General features: G+C 39.4%; 1 protein-coding gene across 2 annotated transcripts in view; it reads right to left on the reverse strand.

Moving 5' to 3' along the window:
* KLF12 (KLF transcription factor 12) overlaps positions 1 to 22,740 on the reverse strand; it is a gene marked incomplete at both ends in the record, with an annotated part of 279,428 nt that overhangs the window by 43,705 nt on the left and 212,983 nt on the right. Inside the window, one exon of one of the 2 annotated variants that reach the window (XM_084235698.1) lies at positions 16,445 to 16,507. The exons of the other annotated variant lie outside the window; for it this stretch is intronic. Within the exon in view, the coding sequence (XP_084091824.1) occupies positions 16,445 to 16,507 (63 nt within the window). The remainder of the gene's footprint in view (positions 1 to 16,444; positions 16,508 to 22,740) is intronic. 2 annotated transcript variants of the gene reach the window in all.

Genomic DNA, 22,740 nt, shown 5'->3' on the forward strand with positions numbered 1-22,740 from the left:
GTTTTCAAAACCTTCAATATACACAAGAAACAAACAAAAAAACCCCCACCGAATTAGCACGCCCAAAGGACAAAGAGTTTTTAAAAATTACCCACACAAAGCCCATCCAGGAGGTGACCCTTTCTTATTGGACTAATTACAAGGAAATATAAAAGGGCAAGCTTTTATTAATCAAGCTCTTTTCACTCAGCCATGAAGAACTACGAGGCGAGAAGAGAGCAGAAAGACAGGGTGTTAATGTAAGCCTGATAATTAAATTCGGAATCAAGTCGATCAGAGGACAGGCAGTAAATAGAAAAGTTAGGCCAATGTAAGAATTGGGAGTCCTAATCCTTTATAATACTATATGGTTTGTGGCAACAAGAAAAGAAAAGCTATCATTTATGTATTTTAAGTATCAGTAAAAGGAGTTAGCATTGAAGAAAACGGCAAACAATGACAAATAATATTATGGAGGCATTTTGTCTCATCTTGCCTTCCACAGCATAAAGTACTTTCCTACATAATCACCTCCATTTGTTTTCCATCCTTGTGAAATACAGAGGCAACAGCAGCCTTGAACGATTCAACTTCTCTCCAGATCACATAATTGGAGAGTGACAAAATAGGCCTCAAACCTCTGACGTCCAGGTCACTATTCAATCATTATCTTTCAAAGGTTTTGTTGAGTATGATTCTGTAAGAAAGGGTAGAGATGATGGAACCTGTACTTCTTTAAATAAAAATATTTCTTTATTTAGAAATACTTGTGTTTCTAATATAATGTTAAATCTACATTTCATGTCTCTAATGTGAAAAAAACCTCATTTGCCCTCTGACTATGCATATTTCTATTTTTCTTAAAATACTGAGTAAGGAATGGGTAATGACCATGGGAAAAGTGGGAGAAAGCCCCAAAAGTCAGGGGATTGAAGTTCTAATTTATTGTGCAAACTTGGACAAAAAATTCTCTAAATTCTCTGAGTCTCAGTTTTCCTACCAACAAGATGGGTAGGTTGAAAGAGATTGCTCATTCACTGATCAACATGCTCTGAGTCTACTGTACCATGTGCAGTGTTGGGACCCAGGAAATGCCTGTCCTCACACTGGAGCATCTCCCTCTGGAGATAAGAATGTGGGAAGAAAATGATCCACAGGCAAATAAACAATGATGAAAATTGTGATGACGGGGATAATTTGGGTCATACGATTGCATCAGATCAGAAAGGAAGAAGAGGCTGGTTGTATGTGGAGTTATGGGGAAGACTTCAAAGAAGAGGATTCTTGGATTGAGTCAGATTTGTTTCCTTGATGATCAAGGTGTTTTGGAAAACATAACAAGTTCATGGTGGTTGGAACTTAAGTCGATGGAGGACAGGAAAATTCAGGGAACGTGAGGTGGGGAAGTTGAAAGTCATTTTGCAAAGTGCTTGTCAAATTGTCCAAAGGGTTTGGATCTTCAAATGATGGCTAGTCACAGCAGAGTTGTAACGAAAATAGTTGTCCCCATTTTTGTTTTACAAATACTGCTATAGATTTAGAAAGGGAGAAGGAAGGATCTGAATCCAGAGACTAATTAGGAGCTTAGGGTAAAAGATGATGAGGCATGTGGCATGAAGAAGGGACATCATTGCCAAGAAATATTCAGGAGGGGGCCTCCCTGGTGGCCCAAGGGGTTAAGCACCGCACTATGAAGCAATCCGCAGCCTCTGCAGCACAAGTTTGATCCCCGCCCTGCCAGGGAGCAACCGACATGGTGCAACACACCTCTCCTGTTTCGCCTGCTGCTCCCCTCAGCAGTGTATTTCATTCAGTCTGCCTGTTCTGCTCCCCACTCTGTCTCTGGTGAGTCCTCTCACCGCCCCCCTGCATCTCTAGCCTGTACCCTAGTTCTTGTATGCATAAATAAATAAATCTTTAAAAAAAAGAAATATTCTAGACTTAGGTGATCAAATAGACTTTGACAAAGTTGGAGCTACTGTGAGATTTCTGGTTTGGGTGACTGTATGGATAAGGCATAAGAAAAAAGCTGGGTTTGGGGAGTATGAATAAATAAATTCAGTGGCTACCTCAGTATTAAAGTCTTTTTGTGCTAGAAAAAAGTCAGGGTACTGGGGTGTTGGGAAAAGCTGCCTTCATATATTAAAACCTATTTAATTATTTGAGATTGGGTGTCTCACCAAGCCTCGGGCTGAACATATACGAGGGCAGGTGACATTATTTTACGATGGGATGTTTGTAGTATATGGAGATGGGAAAAATAAATGGACTGAAATTTACAGTCCTTTGCACTCTGCAGACACATGTAGCTGGTTAGGTTCTCCACTACGGCTTCTGTCTAATTTACCTGTGAGCATTAATGGCTCAAACTCTGAGCTTTGTTAGAGCATCTGGAAAAAAAGATTTATCTTTATTTTCTTCCAATGAAAAACTTTTCTGTCTGTCATCAATTAAAAGCAGATTACAGATACACACACACCTAAGGTCTGTAAAATTTATATGTCAATTTTGCCTACCTTTGTCTATAAATATTTGCCCTTCTTCCTAAGCTTCCAACCATAAGCACAAGTTGCTCAGAAAAAAACTAGGTGTCAATCTTGATTCTTCTCTTTTTATCATTTCCTTCCATAAGCAATTGCTCTTGACACTGTTATAGGACAGGGAGAGGGGCAGCCCAAACCCCGCAAACCTGCCTATTCTAAATGGGTTCTGCCATCCACTGCATCAACACAACACATATGAGACTTTAATGGGAAGGAACTTTAATAAAACTAGGAAACAATACAGGAAAGGCAAAGAGTCTAGTTTCTAAATCAAGCACCCAAAGTTACCCGTCCCCTCGTGGGTAAAAGTCCATCCATATGGGATTGGCCCAGAGCAAGGCCCCAAAGCCTGCCACAAGTCTACAGCATCTTCCAGTGGGGACCCACAGAAAAGGGTCAGAAACAACCAGACAAGCCCGGAAGGAAAAGAGCAAAATCAACATCAAGATAAAGGCTGCCATTGTCACCTCCCCACGGGTCTCACCCACATCTGCATCACCCAGTCCACGACCAAAAGACAAGCGCAGTTTCTTCACGTGTCTCTAGGCTCCATGCGCCTCCTCCAGGTCTCCTTCTGGCTTCATCCTGCTTCCTTCCTTCCTCAGACTCTTCTGCTGCTTCTCCTCTTCCTGCTCAGCTCCACCCTCCCTTGGGTGGGGCAGGGAACCTCCCCCTTTTCTGGGGACCACCCTGTTACAACACTGCCTTCAAAACATATCCTAATTTCATCTACTCCCTCTCTCCCAAGACCATTCCAGTCCAAGCCACCATAATCTTTCTTTTCAACCACTGCCACAGTCTCCTCCTCACTCATGCCCACCCTGCCACCTACTAATCCTTTCTTCACAGAGCAGTGTGAGCTTTAAAAAAATATAAATCTGATCATTTAATTCTGTTCCCATGGCTACCGTTACACCCAGACCTTGAATTTCTGCCTCGTCTGCCTCTCCAACCTTATTTGTATCACTCTTCCCCTAAACTCACTTTTTAACGTTCCTTGGCTGTTCCAAATTTGCTCTGTCTCAAGGCCTTTGTGTGAGTGGTTTCTAGCACCTGGAATAATTATCCCTAGATCCTCACACAGCTGCTCCTTCTTCTCATTCAGCTAGCAGCTTCTGTGTCACCTCCTTTCAAGAGACTTTTTTCTGACCAACTTCCTTGGATGGCTTTTCAATCACCTCAAACCTACGCCTGCAATTTTTCCATCAGAGCAGCGGCCACTCCCAGGTATCTGCTAGTTGTGTATCTTATTCTATTACATGGTAAGCTCGGTGAAAGCACAGCCTGTGTCTGCCGTATTAAATAGAACGTTTCCCCTACGCACACCTATGTTCACAGCAGCATGATTCACAATCAGCATGATTCACTAAGGGCCGAGATATGGGAACACCCTTGGTGCCACTCACCGATGAGTGGGTAATGCAGACAGATGCGGTCTATACACACAATGAAATACTATTTGGCCATAGGAAAACATAAAAAAAAGTGCAATTTTGACAACATGGAAGGACCTTGAGGGGATTATGCTATGCAAATTAAGTCAGACAGAGGAGCACAAATAACATATGTGGAAGATATAGAAATTAAGGAGATCAAGAAAAAAAACAAATTCAACATTGTAAGAGCAAAATGGTGGTTATCAGAAGAAAAGGGAAAAATGGGTGGGTAAATTGGGGAAAAGGGGTGAACTGTGTGTTGGAGTAGGGAAACCAGATTTGTGGTGGGGGGTCACATGTTGTATGTACAGATGTCAAAATATAGCACCACATGCCTGGAACCTATATGTTGTAAACCACTGTCACTTCAAGACAAGTTAGAAATAAGTAAAATATAGTGTTTCTGGTATGCAGGTGTACTGTGGGCATGACAGTTTTATCAAAAAAAGAACAAATGGATAGAATATTCTAGAAAAGACATGATGCTACTGAGTAAAAAAAAAAAATAATTTCTGGCAATTTCAAAAGCGATCTGATTTATAAATGACTCAAAGTAAATACGTAAATTGTGCCTTGAACTTAAATATAGGCTAAGCAAAGCAGAAAAATAGCATGCAAGTTAAGGCCCACATATCAGCTAAGCAGAGAAGAGATTCCACTAATGTAATCTTATGGAAGCAGTAGGGTTTAAAAGAAACAAGGAATACTCTGATTGCTATCCTCATTTTCTGAAAGGTACTGCTGATACCTTTTGGTATTTTCTTAATCCCTTTCCTCCTGAAAACCATCATTGCAATCATCAACAACATTCAATCAAGTCTCTAATTCAGCGGAGGAAAGCGGTGCAGATGTGTGAAGGCACACACATATTCTTGTCCTGTTTTCTCACCTTTCCATGACAACGCATTTTTCTTTATTGCCCACGAGACATCGTGACATAGACCACAGTGCGAACAGCACCCTTGGGGTTGTGCAATATGGCAGCCTTGAAGACAGAAAATAGCAAGGCACTGTGGAAGCACAGCATTTCTGGCTAGGGTATTTTTTGTAGGTTTTTTTTTTTTTTAATAAATCAAGGAGACTTTTCTGTTTAAAAATGTCCAAATGACAATTAAACTGTTAGTATGTAAGTCAACTCCAAATAACCAACATAAAATGCAGTTGTCACTGCATTTTCTTCTTGAGATTGTGAAACACTGGTTTTAGGTTTTAGCACAATTTAGAGGCATCTTGGGGGCTCGTCTTTTTTTTTTTTAATAGAGGCATGTATTATTTATTTATTTGTTTGTTTGTTTGTTTGTTTGTTTATACATGCACTGGGCACAGTCAGAAGCGCGGGAGGGTGAGAGAGTTCACCAGAGCCAGAGCGGGGAGCAGAGCAGGCAGAAGGACCGAAGTACACTGCTGAGGGGAGCAGCGGGCGGCAGGAGAGGTCTGCGCGCCATGTGGGACCCTCCTCCAGTGGAAGGGGAGCAGCCGGGAATCGAACCGGCGCCACAGAGGCCGAGGGCAGCTTCGCAACCCAGCGCTCAACCACTGCGCCACCGGGGAGGCCCAGGGTCTCTTCTTCTTAATGGTGTTCCTGGGACTGTCAGATCTCACCTGCCCCTTTACTGGGAGACAGAATATGAGCCACATAGTGCAATTTGAATGTAGCCTGGAGGAGTTCCTGGAACAATATTTAAAGACACAAGAGGTAATATTTATAGGATACAGGCTGGATTTTGGAAAAGACATTCTCTATTAGCCAATGACTCTTTCAAATAATTGAGATTGCACTGTACAGGAGGAAGGCTTCCAACATGAAAACATGAGTTTTTAGGATCAATAACAAGACAGTGGCTGCAAAAATAGAAAAACCCACTCGGATCAGCAAAATCTCAAGAGACAATATTGGCACTCTACCAACAGGGAAGGGTCCGGGATGAGTCTTGTCATCCCACTTAGAGACTTTAGTTTTATAATGACAGGACATCAGTGTCTACTCTCCAGGTCATTTCATGAGTGTTTGCCTTACACTCTCAAAGTGTATCACCTTTTCCCTCTAGGTGGCAGCAACTTTCTTCCATTCTCAACATGGTTGTCTGGCCTTTGTTTGCTACCTACAATATAATTCCATTCTTCCTGCTCTTTCCCAAATAAATACTTCACAGTCTGTAAAGTTTGGTGAAGATTGCTGTAAGCCACTTTCACTCTAAGAAGTCAGTCCATTCTTGCAGTTAAGCTACAGGGTTCCCAAAAGAGTGCCAAATCATTTAGGTTTAAAGTGAAAACTAATAAGAAAGTCTTTTCTTTTCTCCATACCTATCAACTGCAAACTCTAAGGAAAACAATGTTTCTTTTTTCTTCACAAATCAAATCTTGGAGGAAAAAAGGCAATGAATAAAGGAATGGGAAAATAGATGAAATGGAGGGATACACTGAAGTTTCACAACACCACACGGGTTATTTAAATTATTGCTTTCTAAAGGGTGTAACCTCATACGTCCATTATGAAGTTTTTCCAAATACATTACAGGGTGGAAGAGAAGATTTAAGGATAGCACAAAATTGGTAACAATTCTGTTACCTTCCTATTTACTCCAGCTTTACAGATAGTAAAGCTAACTGGTTTCATCTGTATCCTAAATTGCTATCAGCTCTGCTGGGGAGAACCTATTTACTTAATGTAAACAGTCCTACCTACATATGCTCGCCTGCTCAGGATCCTAAGTTGTTTGTTGTGAAGCACCAAAGAAAGCTGAAGTAAATTATAGACTCATTTAAGATTATAATAAGTGATGGATGTGTCACAAAATCACGCAGGTAGTAGTAAAGAGATTTCCTTTATTTCATTTATTCATCGTAGCTAGGGGCTTATGGGCACTTTTTTTTTTTAAATTGATAACATGCATAGTATTATCTTTTATCCTTTTTCCAAGACCTAATTTGAATAGTTTGGGTCAGACACCTTTCATTTATTCATCAAATAGAAATACTGAAGTGCAAGAAACACAAAGACTAATAGGTGACAAACTTATACCAGAATCTAAACTTACAGACACAAGTATTACGTATTTCAGAGGTGGTTTCTGTTTTCTGACTATTTTACATTAACTATGTAAGTTTGATTTTAAATTCTGCATCTTAAAATACATGATTCGAAGTAGGATTATTGGGAAATGGATGGTTTAAGGGGATTAGGATTAAAAACTATTAAGTTTCAAGGAGAATGACGTCTATTTTGATTAAACATTCTTGCAATGCTCAGGCCACTCAATAAGGAAAAGTAAAACCTGAAAAAGGCCACTTGGTCTAGTTACTAATTGTAGCGTATCTTCATCTTCTAGAACATAAATGAAGCTTCTAAGGGATAACATTAAAGTTCAGTACTACATGTAACAATGACTTTAATTCACTGAAAAGTGGGTAAATCCACGTTGCCAATTTATGACAAATTTCTCAACATCGTTTTTTCATAAAAAAACAGCACCTCTTTTTCCTTTGGAAAACTACCCCTCTCAATTGAGTGTGGTATTAGTGGGTCTGTTAAGCAAGACACTTCCTGCCATTGGCCAAAGGCTGCTGCCTGAGCCAGTTGGGGCCCACTGGACTCTGCTCCTTCTATAGCAATTCCATGGAGGTGTCCTCAGGAGCTGGAGTGCCTGGCTCTGGGGTTATACCTGTTTATTTAAGCCTGCTCCCCAGACGCTGGGTGCTGCTCTGCTGCCTGTTTCCTGAGGTCCAACCCTCTGCTTGCCTTAAGCTCCATATCTTACTGCACATCCTTTTACAAAATTACCTGTTGCTTAATTTGCCCAGACTCAGTTTCCATTACTTTCAACAGAGAAACGCCACTTGACAGAGATGACTAACCTGAATAACAATTTAGACCAAGGTAATGACGACATGCAGATTCTTTAGCTACTTGTTACCTATGGGTATATGTGGAGTAGGTGTGACTAAAACCTGGGTGATAGAGGATCAAATTTAATTTAAGGATAAATATATATTATCTATTGCTATCTTAAAATTGAATAAAGGAAATACATTGATTATAAAGGTAGTTAAATGTAGGTAATCTGGTGCTAACCTAAGAAGTGGAATAAAGGGACAATTTTAAGGAAATTACTGAAACTTTTTTTTAATAAAGTTTTTTTTAAGATTTATTTATTTATTGATTGATTGATTGATTTATACATACATACATTCAAGCACTGGGTATAGTCAGAAGCGCGGGAGGGTGAGAGAATTCACCAGAGCCAGAGCGGGGAGCAGAGCAGGCAGAAGGACCGAGGTACACTGCTGAGGGGAGCAGCGGGCGGCAGGAGAGGTCTGCGCGCCATGTGGGACCCTCCTCCGGTGGCCGGGGAGCATCCGGGGATCGAACCGGTGCTGCAGAAGCTGCGGGCAGCTTCGCAACCCAGCGCTCAACTGCTGCGCCACCGGGAGGCCCAAATTACTGAAACTTGATGAAAATCTAGTAGTTGAGAAAAATTATAAGGTGAGATATAATTTTAAAACTGCTAGTTCTGAGCCTCCCTGGTGGCTCAAAGGGTTCAGACGCAGCACTATGAAGCAATCTGCAGCCACTGCAGCACAAATTTGATTCCCGGCCAGGGAGGTGACCCACTTGGCGCAGCAGACCTCTCTTGTCTCGCCCGCTGCAACCCTCAGTGGTGTATTTCAGTGGATCTGCCTGTTTTTCTCCCCAGTCTGTCTCTGGTGAATGCTCTCAACCTTCTGCACCTCTGGACTGTAACCCAGTTCTTGTATGCATACATAAATCTTTTTTTAAAAAAACCTGCTAATTCACTGTCCATGGGTATACAAATCTCTATGGCCAGAAAGATGACACTGCAAATATTACTGAGAGATGAAAATCAAAACAAAACTGTTGGCACATCAAGCACTTTCACAGGGGAGCCCGCTTAAGATTTATTATCTTTCCTGATATTCCCAGCATATTCACAAGCACAATGAGATTTTTGATTAGGTTCCAATATTAGTCATTATTCTTTCAAATATATACTTAGAAGACAGCTATGGTTAGCTGATTTCCTTTTAGCCCAAATACATGCACTGAAAAATACTATGAAAGATAAGTTAAGAATGTGGCTTTTCAAGATACATATAAAATTAAAACTTCATTTTAATTTAACATGTTAATCATAACATGACTTGTCCTGATACAATCACAGATACATACATTTTTCATATTGGTACAGTTTTTTCTGCATTATTCATTAATCCTCCCTATATCCTCTTGTTCTTCCTATTTCATAATATGATCATTACTTTAAAGTTCTAAATCTGAATAAGTTTAAAAGGCAGAGGACTGTGAGGGAGAAAAATGCACAACACTATAAAAATGTACAAAACTATAAAGAGTTATACTTTATATATAGCTTTTCCAAAGTAAATGATGACTCCCAAATGTATGAATTTTAAATATCCTTAAGTGTACAAAACCAACCTAAAAAAAAAAAAAAAAAAAAAAAAAAACTATAGGAAAATATGTTACAAATCCCAGAATTCCAGCTAAGTGATTTGGTGATTTCTTCTGCTTACTTTGAACTTAATTTTTCTTTTCTAACATATGATTTTGATGCGTCACGTTTTCTCCTTAAAAATTGCTTTTGATGATGGGCCTCCCCGGTGGCGCAGCGGTTGAGAGCTGGGTTGCGAAGCTGCCCGCAGTCTCTGCAGCGCTGGTTCGATCCCCAGCTGCCGGGTCCCACATGGCGCGCAGACCTCTCCTGCCGCCCGCTGCTCCCCTCAGCAGTGTACTTCCGTCAGTCTGCCTGTTCTGCTCCCAGCTCTGGCTCTAGTGAACTCTTACCCTCCCGTGCCTCTGACTGTACCCAGTGCTTGTATAAATAAATAAATAAATCTTTTTAAAAAATTGCTTTTGATGCACCCCACAATGTTTGACCTTTCACTCAATATACTTTTTAAAAATTTCGCTTGAGATTTCTTCTTTGACCTTTGTGTTGTTTAGAATTGTGTCCTTCAATCTCCACCTGTTTTTGGAATTTTTACATAAGTAAAAACTAATAAACTATTATCTTCCCATCATTCTAAAATTAGGTGATACAACAGGCTGTTTTATTAGACTATGGCACCTAGCTAAGTACCAAGAAGATACCAGGCATCAACGGAGAGCATGATGATATGCCCTACAAGGTCTGAGCAGGGTGGTAAAAACAAAGTACTCATGGACTGTTGATAAAAAAGTGTTTCAGAAGTGGTGACCTTTATGGCTCAGCATGATCTTATAGTTCCAATTTTTCCATAATTAAAGCGATAATTGCAGAAAATAATTTACATTAATTTTTTCCCCAAATAATCTTTCTTGTGACATAAGTACTACTAGACAGAAAAATCAGCTGATAGGAACAGGAGTGTAAGACATTTTATTAGGAGGTTGCCTGCTGAAAATCTGGTTAATAAGACAAATAAAATTAGGCCAAAGTTCTTTAATAAGGTCAGTCTGAAAGATGGTACACATGTTTAAATTATACATAATTGTCAACAAGCTAAATTTGAGGAGGCAGTGGAAGCAATTAAAAAAATAGCCAAGACAGGATGATAGTGTTAAAAAAAAGATGTAAAATTTGGAAGACAAAATACAGCAACACCCTGGAGGCTCTTCTTTTCATTGTAATTCAGCATGTATACTGAGAACCTGCAAACTGATTACATGAACTACAGCCCATTTTCTGAATCTGTTATCCAACACTGGAGCGAGCATGCTTCCAAACTAAATCTAAAGGCAACCTGCTGTTACTTATTTGCCAACACATATGGATTTTAAAAACCATGAAGGCCAAGCATTGTGGAACTGGAATTTTCACATATTAAAGTGCCTAGATTGTATCATAATTTCTGCCCTGTAAGCCGAGAAGCAAGATAGCTGAATGCTCTGGTAATTAAAATAACATAATCAATATTATTTATAAATAATGAGCATGCAAGCATCTGCAAGATAACAAGAGTAAACATTTTGCCAGGAATGAACTGACCACGAATTGGAGCGGGCAGCAATGCCTTCATTAGACCTTGCCTCTTCCTCCTTTCTCTCCCTTCAGCACATCAATCCCATGGGAATTACCCAGACAAAAGCCTTCTGCTTAGCTTATAATGAGTTAAACGTGCCTCTAAATAAGATTCTGAAGCATTTCTCTTGCTCTACTCACAAAGCAGTAGCTGCCATGTAGCAGGACAATGACTGAACAGGTGTGAGAGACCTGAGCTTCAGCCCACGTATGACACATCACACACGGGACCAGCATCTCTACAAAATAGGGCATGAAAGTGAACTTGATGATACCTTTCCCTTCTGGCTCTGCCACTGATAACTACCACAACTGGAAATTTTTTGTCCCTTTTGAAAGGACTGACTCAACTTTCTGAGAGGCTTCCAGTGTTCACAACTTCAGTGCCTTCCTCTATTAAGGCAAAAGGTTTAGATAAGAAGGTAGCTGTTCATTATTATTTTTAAATGACAGAAATCAGTAACACGTGTATCCTTCCAAAAGGTTCCATGAAGTCATGTTTAACACTTGCAACTGTATGCATATGAATACTTAAGTTCATTGCTGCAGTACAAATGCAACAATAAAACATCATAGTGCAAAAAGGCTTTTCCTGCCCTCCACAAAAACTGTGACACAGAATTTTTCACATGCAAATGTGAAATGTGGCTCACACTCAGATTATGACATAATTTGCATAGATACTCTGTTAAAACTGGAGCTTCTTTGTGTAGATAGCTATATAGCATCTCTTGCGTCTTGGAGAGAAATTAATCATAGCCAAGGCTCAGTGGTGGCAGTGTCTTATTGGTTGGAGGAAACTACTCCTATTTTGCGGTTAACAATTCCTATTAATAAAACTTTATTTTCAATGTTATCATTATGTAAATGACCACAAAGCCACTGTGAGGTGACACCTTCTACAACTGTTACAAAGTAGCCCTAGATGGGTGTTTCGGTGCTACCACTAATATCTCATCAACAAACAACATGTGTCCCAATCACTTACACCTTTTGGAATGGAGTGAGGTAGAGGCAGAAGTGGGGAGAAGGGTGAGAAGCTGAAAATGAGCATATGCTGATGTGTATATCTTTTCAATACTCACTCACATCGAGACTAGGAATCTCTGGAGACTTAAATCAACTTCAGTGTTCAGTTCAGAGCTATTCCCCATCAAGCCCTCCCCTGTCCTGCTGCAACATGCACATATATACCTAATACAGGTTCAAGATTTCTCTGGCTATTTTTGTGAAAAAACAGCTAATAGAGACTTGGCAATAGCCCTTTCTGTGCATTTATTTTTTATATATTTTTTTAAGATTTATTTATTTATGCATACAAGAACTAGGATACAAGCCACAGATCGGGGTGGGGTGGTAGGTTGAGAGGATTCACCAGAGACAGAGTGGGGAACAGAACAGGCAGATTGACTGAAATACACTGCTGAGGGGAGCAGCGGGTGAGTCAGGAGAGGTCCGCTGCGCCATGTGGGATGCTCCCTGGCAGGGGATCGAACTCGTGCTGCAGTGGCTGCAGATAGCTTCATAGGTTGCCTTTTAACCCCTTGCGCCACGAGGGAGGCCCCCTTTTTGTGCATTTAATATCAGACTATAATACCAGAAATCACAACAGAATAACTTTCTGAAGTATCTGTAGAGAAAAAAAGTCCATCTGCACAATCAACTCCTAATAAGAGGGTTTATCCCATTTCATTCCATTAGCCCCCAGTGGGGCAAAATATTTTTTCTTGGCATTATATATGCACAAGACAGAGTAATATACACTCTTTTCAAAGTTTATACAGCTATTGGAAAAAGGAAAGTATGATCACTTCCACTTAAGGGCAATGGTAAAAAGAGGAGAAATGTGATGTACAAAATAAGACTGAAACTCACATGGCTGAACCTCAAAGGCTTGGTGGATCCTCAAATCAAATATTAGTGGAGGGGAGGAAATGATGAGGGGAGAGTCATTCCAATTCTCTGAATTTATATCTGGCCTGCACTGCTTTCTTTAATTAGTTGAATATTCAATTAATTGTGGAATGATCTGCAGTTCTTTTTGAGGTGCTAACATATCCTGCAAGAAGTTCTTATTACCATTCTTTAATCCCTGGCAGTTAGCACATTATTACAGCAAACCTGGCTCCATCCTAACATCTGCTCACTGGACCTTCAGAGCCTTGTGCTTTCATCTCCTCCCTGGATATGTGCATTTATTACCACACTTTCTTCCCATGCCAGCAGGTTGTCTGTCTTGCACAGACATTCTTTTCCACACATTTTTTCAGTTCCAGAGGAAATACTGCTACAGGAATGAGGTCAGTGGATGCTGTCTTGCATGTTAACATTATGCAGAGAAAAACATCACTTAAAATTTTAAGCCATCTTTACTCAACAATAAACACTGAGTTGGAAGCTCAACCACAGCCATAGCCATTTTACAACCTACCAATTCTCATGCATTTCTTATGCATAACTTTTAAGTTCAAGCCTTTTCACTTTTTACTAGGGTTTAATTGCTTGTTTGATGAACAATATTTTTTTTTACCTGATTGAAGGGTCTGCTAACCCAGCTTCATAAAATCACCCAACATTGTTCACATAAAATGTTTTCAGCTCTAACTCAAACCAGAGCTAGTTAGTGTTGAACATCATATTTAATGCTATAAATTGCCCCAAACTTGTATTTTGGGGAGAACAACTACCACTTTCCCTTCATCTTTATTGCTTGAATGAATATGTAAACTTTCCAGATTCTCAGAGTCAATATTTCACAAAGAAATAGCAAGATTTCATCACTTAATTAGATGTAGTTGCTGGGTAATTCACTGGGCTTCTTCCGATATAGGTAATTTACTTCCTTATACCTATCTCACAATTTTTACTTAAAGAATATTAAAAGATATATATATATATGTACACACATATATGCAAATACATGCACATGCATATATACATGCACATATACATATATTCTTTTCTATTTTCTATATGTAATAAAATTAACTATAGTTGGAGCACACCTGTGTTAGAGACCATGTGTGCTCCCACAATAATTTAGAAATGTCTCCCATTGTGTATGTATCTCATTCTGTAAAGGAAGCACTGTTTCAATCCTCTGCTTTCCCTACTAATTCTAGATCTCTATTCAGAACCATTCTTTCAGGTCGAGACAGAGAAATATCATGTGGTCTCACTGACATGCCGAGTCTATAAAAGCAGGCAAACAAGCAAAGAAACCAGACTCATCGATACGGAGAACAGAATGGTGGTTGTGAGAGGACATGGGTGCCAGGTAGAAGAAAGGCACAAACTTTGACATTTTGAAGGAGGTCAAAAGGCACAAACATCAGGAAATAAAATAAGTTCCGGGGATGTAATGTACGGCATGGTTACTACAGCTAGCAATGCTGTATTGCATATTTGAAACTTACTATAGGAACAGATCTTAAAAGTCCTTTTCACAAGAAAAAAATTCTTTGTAAATATATATATAGTGATGGATATTAACTAAACTTACTGTGGTGATCATTTTGCAATATATTCAAATTCAAAAACATTATGCTGTACACTAAAATTAATCTGCTGTGTGGTGTGTATGTAAAATCCTCTTTAGGATGTGTTTTCTGACATTCCTCTTCTTTCATACTTTCCTGCTTCCCTACAATTGACTCTCAAATTGGTCTTAAGTAGAGTTGATAATATTTTCCTTTGAATTATACATATATCTTAGAGTATTATCCACATTGTACTACATATTTCATGTTGTTTGTATTTCATATAACATGTATGTGTGACAGACTCACACACAGACACACACACACGATAATGAACTCCTTGAGAACAGAAACTATGTTTTATTTATCTTTCTAATCTAGAGCTTCTCACAGTGCCAGGGTCTGTAAATAAATGTTGCTGAATAAATGAAAGCTGAATTTCCTCAAGGCTAGTCGTAAAAGTCCTTTTGTTTTTCATGGATTATGTCTCTGAAGATAAAAGTAGCTTAAACTTACTAACCAAATAATGTGCTATGAATTATGTAGGAACAAGTTATCATTACTCCAATATTCCAGAAAGAAAAAGTAAAGAAAAGAAAATGTGTTATGCACTGAGTGTTCCACATTTAGCCACTGAGAATAAGTTGCAGAAACTGGATCTCATAACTGATAATATTATACGCTCTCTGTGAGCTTATGTTGCTCACTTGAGCATCTTATATTCTCTTTATGTAATAAAATTTCTTTAGTACATTATGTCTCATATTGAGAAGGAATATCAATTCTGTGTAGTCAAGAAGAGACCTGGTTTCTCCCTTTCCTTTTAAGTAATGGCCATCAGAATTATTATCCCTCAGCTTTCCAGCTTTGATGGGGAACAACATGCTTTAGTGATTGTGAGAAACCAAGAAGGATGCCCCAGCTTTTAGACAAATGGCTGTATTCTTTGTGCTCCATTTTCCCCTCTGTGAAAAAGAAAAGCATAATATTTAACAACACCACCAAGCTATTGTGAGGGTTAATTAGATTTAATGGGGGAAGGGAGGGGAGATGATTAGACACTATTCAAATTCAAAGAATCTTTATTTTGTGTCTAAAAATAATCCTGACTTAGGAATAAAATTAATTTAGAACCTCAATCTTGGGTAATCATCTTCCCATATTTAAATAAAAAGCCATACTTTTTAATCAAAATCCTATGTTAAGTACAATTTAGTGATGTAAAAATGGCTCTGTGCATGTTTATCACCTTTGAAGTAATACAGAACACAATTCAATTTTTTTAAAGACATTATATATAGAAAGGTTAATTTTGCAATGGAATGGAGTAAACAAATACAAATTTCAAGCCTATATTTATTCTTGTTTCACATGAAACATTTGTGAAACACTTTAAATTGTCTCTTTAAAGACTCAATATTTGATGGTTGAAATAACTCTTCAATAACTCTTCATTTCTGGTTAGCTCCATCTATATCTTTGCTCAAAAATCAGTGAGGAAAGATCTCCATGTTCCTCAATTAAAAAAAAATACCTATTTAATGCCAAGGTCAAAAAAAATCATCTAAGTAGTAAAAATAAAAATTAATATAGTAGATTAATTAAGAAAATTTTCATAAGAAGTGGAATTTGGTATCTGAGAAAACTGAGTTGCTACCTAAACCTCATAAAAACCTTGCAGTAACTTCCATAGAAGGGAAATATTCTTTAAAATGTAATAAACCTGGGGAATATACCATATTTGTTAAGAAAAAAATGTTGTTCTCAGATTTGGATGGGTGAAGAATTTTGACTGGAAAGAGACTACTGTTTCTTTAGATTTTCCAAAGGAAGGGAAACTATGTAGTTTACTTAGCAGAAATAAATTCTCTATAGAGAAGCAGGAACAGTTCTTTTTCACATAAACACAGGCTTATTAAAGTTGTAAGCCACAGCTCTACAAATTCTCATGAATTAGACTGTTTACTCACCAAGCAAACTTCTGGTTATTCATTCGATTTCCCCGGACCCTTGATACTGGGGATGGGTGTACCCTGTAGACAGATGAGAATGATCCATCAATAAAATATTATACTCCTGATTACAAATGAACAAACAAAAACAGGGTTCTGGTTTATAAAGATCTCTTTTAGATTTGCTTAAATCACCCAGAACTTGCTCACCAATTAGGAAACAAATGCAGTCAAATTTCTGTGCTTGCAAACCTATAATCTCTATTTCTTTACAACTTTTAACATAGTAAGGGTTTGTCACCATGTTCATTGTCAAGACCCCTAAAATCACGAACTGAAGTTTTCATTATTTTTTTAAAAAGATATATTTATTTATACATACAAGAACTGGGGTACAGGCCAGAGGTGCAGGGGTGAGAGGACTCACCAGAGAGAGAGTGGGGAGCAGAACAGGCAGACTGACTGAAATACACTGCTGAGGGGAGCAGCGGGTGAGTCAGGAGAGGTCTGCTGTTCCATGTGGGTAGCTCCCTGGCTGGGGTTCAAACTTTTGCTACAGTGGCTGCAGGTAGCTTCATAGTGCTGCTTCTTAACCCCTTGTGCCAACAGGGAGGCCCCTGGAACAGCAGTTTTAATTGATCGATTTCTCAGTCCTCAAAAATTCACTGACTATCTAAACGCCCACCAGGTTTGGGAGCCAGTAGTGGTCATGTAAGGATGGGCCTGCACTCGGCGACTATTTTTTTGATGCCTGTTTCTACAAGGAAGGTGCAGAGAAACAGCTGAAGTACATACTCTGTCAGTCAAGTTCTAGACTTCCAACCCTAAAAAGCAAGATAACAAAGGGGATCAGAATTGGCCGCCCCCCAAAAAAATGCTCCTTTGGCTTAAGTATTAACTTGAGCTAAAGGCAACTGAACAACAGCAGACTCAGGAAGAATACTATGAGACCAGGAAACAAATTTTCATTTTGTAAAGGAAATTTCTGCTTGCAGAGGTGTCTGCCTCTTTCATATGAGGAAGAAAAGTACAACACACAACCCGGGAGGTGGCACTGAGGTGAGTATGCATGAACCACCCTTATTTGCTATTGGTTTTCCCATATATTTCCTAGCCATCTACTTGGATTAACACCCTTAAGAGTCCTGATGGAGGACAAAAATAGAAAAACTGGAAAGGAGGCACCACAAGACCAGAAACCAGGCTCACACAATGCCAAGAGGTGGGGGTAGACGGATTAGCATAGCCATTGACCCAGCTACAGAAACCAAGATCCTTAGGCACCAATGCCTAGATCACAAAGCATAAAATGCAAGCAGGTACCCACTGACTCCAAAACCAACATCAGTCCCACCCCCTTTTATTTTGACTAGTCACTTCTCCAGAGTTAAAATGGCATATAAGCTCCAAATTCTACCCACTTTTGAATTACTCATCAGCGAGTACTCCTGTATGTATGCATGCACATGCTTTTTTAAATTTTTGTGAAAACTGTTCATTGTCAGTTTAATTTTCAGGACCTCCAGACACTGAACCTAAGTGGGTAGAGAAGTTCTTCCTTGCTCTACCCGCACCCCGAATAATTTCATCTAAATGCCTAGGAATGGGATATGTGGGAATGAGGAAGGAAGAAGGGGTAAACAAGTATTGCCAGAGAAATATGTGATGGTCCTCCCAGAGGTTTTGGTCTAGAGCTAGGCTTAGAGTGAGGCAGAAGTCAATTCAAATCCTTAACCAAATAATGGAGACGTGAAATCTATTGTTTTAGAAGCTTCCAGGGCTACAGACATATACTGGAAATAGTTTTAGTTTCCAGGAACAGCTGACACCTGCCAATCTGGAGCCAAATGCTAAACCTGTAACAGGGTGGTCCCCAGGACAGGGGGAGGTTCCAGGTTCCCTGCCCCACCCAAAAGGAGGGTGGAGCTGAGAGAGAGAAGAGGCTGCAGAGGAGACTGAGGAAGGAAACAGGATGGAGCCAGAAGGAGACCTGGAGGAGGCACATGGAGCCTAGAGACACATGAAGAAACTGCACTTGTCTTTTGGTCGTGGATTGGGTGACACAGATGTGGGTGAGACCCGTGGGGAGGTGACAATGGCAGCTTTTATCTTGATGTTGATTTTGCTCTTTTCCTTCCGGGCTTGTCTGGTTGTTTCTGACCCTTTTCTGTGGGTCCCCACTGGAAGATGCTTTAGACTTATGGCAGGCTTTGGGGCCTTGCTCTGGGCCAATCCCATTTGGATGGAGTTTTACCCACGAGGGGACGGGTAACTTTGGGTCCTTCATTTAGAAACTAGACTCTTTGCCTTTCCTGTATTGTTTCCTAATTGCATTAAAGTTCCTTCCCATTAAAGTCTGTTTTGTGTTAATGCGGCGGATGGCAGAACCCTATATAAAATAGGCAGGTTTGCGGGGTCTGGGCTGCCCCTCTCCCTGCCCTGTAACAAACCTTCCCCTCTGTATGGGTGTGTAACTGGCCACACAATTGCCTTATTTCCTGCTTCCTCTGGCTAATTTCCTGCTTTGTTCTTTCTTTGCTAGGATTGAGATTTTTGCCTCCTTTAGTTGGTGTCATCTTTATTCTTCATGTCTCCGAAATTACTCTTCCTCACAAGATAAAAAAGAAAGAAAACATGAATTTTAAGCAGGTTCTTAAAGTCTGGTTAGAAACAACAACTTCAAGGTCCATTATAGTCCTAGTTCTCCAGATTTTTTGAGAAAATGAAAATCATTTCAAAACAGATAACACAGTTCTAGTCTCTGAGAAGGGCCAACAGCAGTATTTCTATAAATCCAGAGCCAGACTGCACTTTGCACCAGGAAGGCTTATTTCTTCCAACAGCCCTTATTAACATTCTTTTCCTCACAGTGCTTCTCAATGGCTGCAGCAGCTGAGCTGCTCAGCACAGATTTTTTGCTCGGCATGGGGGAGGGGGTGTTAATTATGCAGAAAAATGGAGAGAGGCCAGACAGCCCCTCTGGTGAACTGTCTCATTCAAGCACAGCCCACTTCCTGCTGTTTTGCAGCTACAAGGATCACCTGTTGGTCTTGGCATCTGGCCAAACTGGGGCCCAGCGGAAATGACAGACTCAGCTAAAAATGAAAGCCAGCTCATACTCCAGCACCCCAAATTGGAGAGAGGAAGAACATACAATAAAAATGCATAATTATACAAAAGGTGGCAAGATTTATTGTGCTCTTCTTTTTTCCCTCTCTGCTCAAAGTATAATCATCAAAATACAATTAAGAGACAAAAACAGTCTCCCCCAGTTAAAGCCCTTTTGTTAGGGGGAAAAGGATGTTGACCTAAGGGAAAATGCAGGTAATTCTCTTGAGCCTTCCCTATATCTCTACTAGAGAGTCAGAGCACTATTGTCTAAATATAGTTTTAAGGAGTGATAGCCTTAAATACTCACAGTTCTTTAATACACTCTACATTCTTTTTTTTTAAAGATTTATTTATTTTATGCATACAAGAACTGTGGTACAGGTCAGAGGTGTGGGAGGATGAGAGGATTCACTAGTGACAGAGTGGGGAGCAGAACAGGCAGACTGACTGAAATACACTGCTGAGGGGAGCAGCAGGCAAGTCAGGAGAGGTCTGCTGCACCATGTGGATTAGCTCCTCACTGGGATGAACTCAGGCCTTGGTGGTGATATTGCTGAGACTTATTAACCCCTAGGCCACAAGGGGGGCCCCTATTGATACTTCTCACTGCACATATATCAATGCAGAACAATGAGCCTGCTTAAATTCTCTAGGCATTTGTATCTTTTTCACAAAATCACATTGATTCATAGGTCAAATACTTTAAGTAGATAATTTTTGTAGTGTTTTAATAGTCTTCAAAGAATCCTGATTGTATGTATATGAACAAATAATTATAACATCTCTTAAAACAACTGAACAAGAAAGCTATGTCCCCAAATCTTCTCAAATGAGTGGCTTGATAACCTGAAGTTTACTTCATCTGAAAATCAGACAAAAAATATTTGCATTTCAGTTGCCTATGAAAATGTATTTTTTTCAAGTGGAATATGCAGCATTTTTGTTAGCTTGGTCTTTAAATTGTGACAATTTTTGCCATCGCCTACCTTCTTTCCACATATAGCACCCAGGCAGGTAGCAAAGTCAAAAACCCCAGTAAGAGAAACCACCACCTCATCTGCATGTCATACATTATTCATGACTTCCTGATTCCTGCACCTGCATCTAGGCAGGAAGCTTGCAGGGAATGTTCATTATTCTTAGCCTCACACAGGCTCCATTACTGCTAAGCTACTTTGTTCTGTAACTAAGGGTTTCAAGCCTTAGTACTAACCACTGGATATGGAAAAGAAAAAAAAAAAATCACCAAGCCAGAGAAAAGGGCAATCTTAGATTGTTGTGTAACAAGTACTGAACCTTACAATGTGCTCTTCTGAGACTGACAACTTAAGTCAGATGGAAATGCTCACATTTAGTGATATACATTATATAGAAAAAAAGGAAGGTATACTATTGAGGCCGTGTATACCAACTGTTCTATTTATATATTCTTACTCATCTGAGGCAGACAGCATGTTTATAATTTTACCCAGTGCAGGTCTAATTTAGTTTTCTTGCTAAGCATGTGAGAACTTTTTAGATATTTTAATAGAAAAATGATTCTCCCATTTTTGGGCACAGGCACCAAGGACCTGACCCTCAAATCTTTATGCTTTAATAACAAATACTGAGGGTTAATCAAGAGAATATGATTTCCTGGTTTCTCAGGTAAGTATGAACCTACACGAAAGGTTGGTGGCCAGGTGGGCTGTGAAACCCAAACACCCAACACAATCACTAATGAACCGCGGAGGAAGGGAGTCTGTTAAACTATCCTCTCCACAGAAAAGCTGTGACAATTTAAATCCAACCTTAGATCGCCAAGTGGAGGTAGGATGAAGTGGTTAGAGTGCAAACCATAAACCAGACTGCCTGGGGCTGAATTCCAGCTCTACCACTTACCAGCATTGTCATCCCAGGGCAAATGATTTCACCTGTCTGTGCTTTTTTCTCATCTGTACAAATGGAGGCTGTATGGTGGCCACTTCTTACAAATGCAAGATTTAAATAGGAGTTGCAAAGTGTTTAGAACAGTGCTTGATACCCTCAAAGCCACTGAAACATATTAGCTATTATCACTAACAGTGCTGACGGGATTGGAAAGGATGAGAAGAGCTGGCATATAGAGCTGGCATATCCAGCTAATTCCAGAGGATTGAGATAAAAAATGCGCTCTAGAGAAGCTGAGGTCTTAATTATTATGCTATGACTACTAAAAGCAAGGAAATAACAGAATTAACACATATAGAGTAATAGGAACTAAATATTGTGGTTTATAAGGTGTGGTTTATTCTCTGGCATATCACTTTTCGGTCCCTTATTAGAAGATGACTCCTCTACTAAATTGCATAGTATTTCAGATATGTCCCATTCAAACTGACCCACAACAAGAAAAAAACCACTCATATTCACTAAGCCCTTACGACATGTCAGATATCATGCCCAATACTTAGATATATTATCATATTTTCTCTTCCTATCATTATTATCCCCATTTAGCTTTGAGACAACAGGTTTAGAATGGAAGATAACTTGCTTGAGTCACATAGTTTGTGAGCAGCAAAGTCAGAACTTGATCTACAGGTATGTCTCATCTATTCCAGCTTATCATCCAAAGTTTATAAACTCATATTTTTCCCTTTCACAGTATCCCAGAAGATGCAATAAATTGAGTTAACACAAGGGGCTTTAATGAGAGGTTTAGCATTTATTCAAGCTCAATTGAACATTCTATGGAGCAAGTAGGTACAAAGTGAAGTACTGGTTTTCCTAGACTACAATTGGCCCTGGACTAGTGCTGATGGGGTTGGAAAGGATGCTATCAGACATGCAAATAGTCATAAGAAATACAGTCATATAGTAACTTTTTATTCTCCCTTTAGCTATTTATGAAAAGTTCTTGTCTCAAAAATGGCAGCATCATTCACCCAACTGCAGCTCTGGAGTCATACTTGAGACTTTTCATATTCAAGAGACTGCTGAATACTGAGAAAATTTAGAATAAACTCATATCTCACAGAGCAATAAAATATTTATTGTGGGAAATAACTCATAGTAAGATTAGAGATTTTACATCAAGATCAGAAGAAACTGATGTATACAAATATTTTCTATTGTTTAAGGCCAATTTAAAGTTATTAGCCTATATTTTCATTCATAAATTGCCTCAACTATTCAACATACTATATACTTGACAACACAGCTTACTACATTTGTGGAAGAAA

Source organism: Talpa europaea, assembly GCF_964194135.1.
Source record: "Talpa europaea genome assembly, chromosome: 6".
Taxonomy (NCBI): Eukaryota; Metazoa; Chordata; class Mammalia; order Eulipotyphla; family Talpidae; genus Talpa; species Talpa europaea.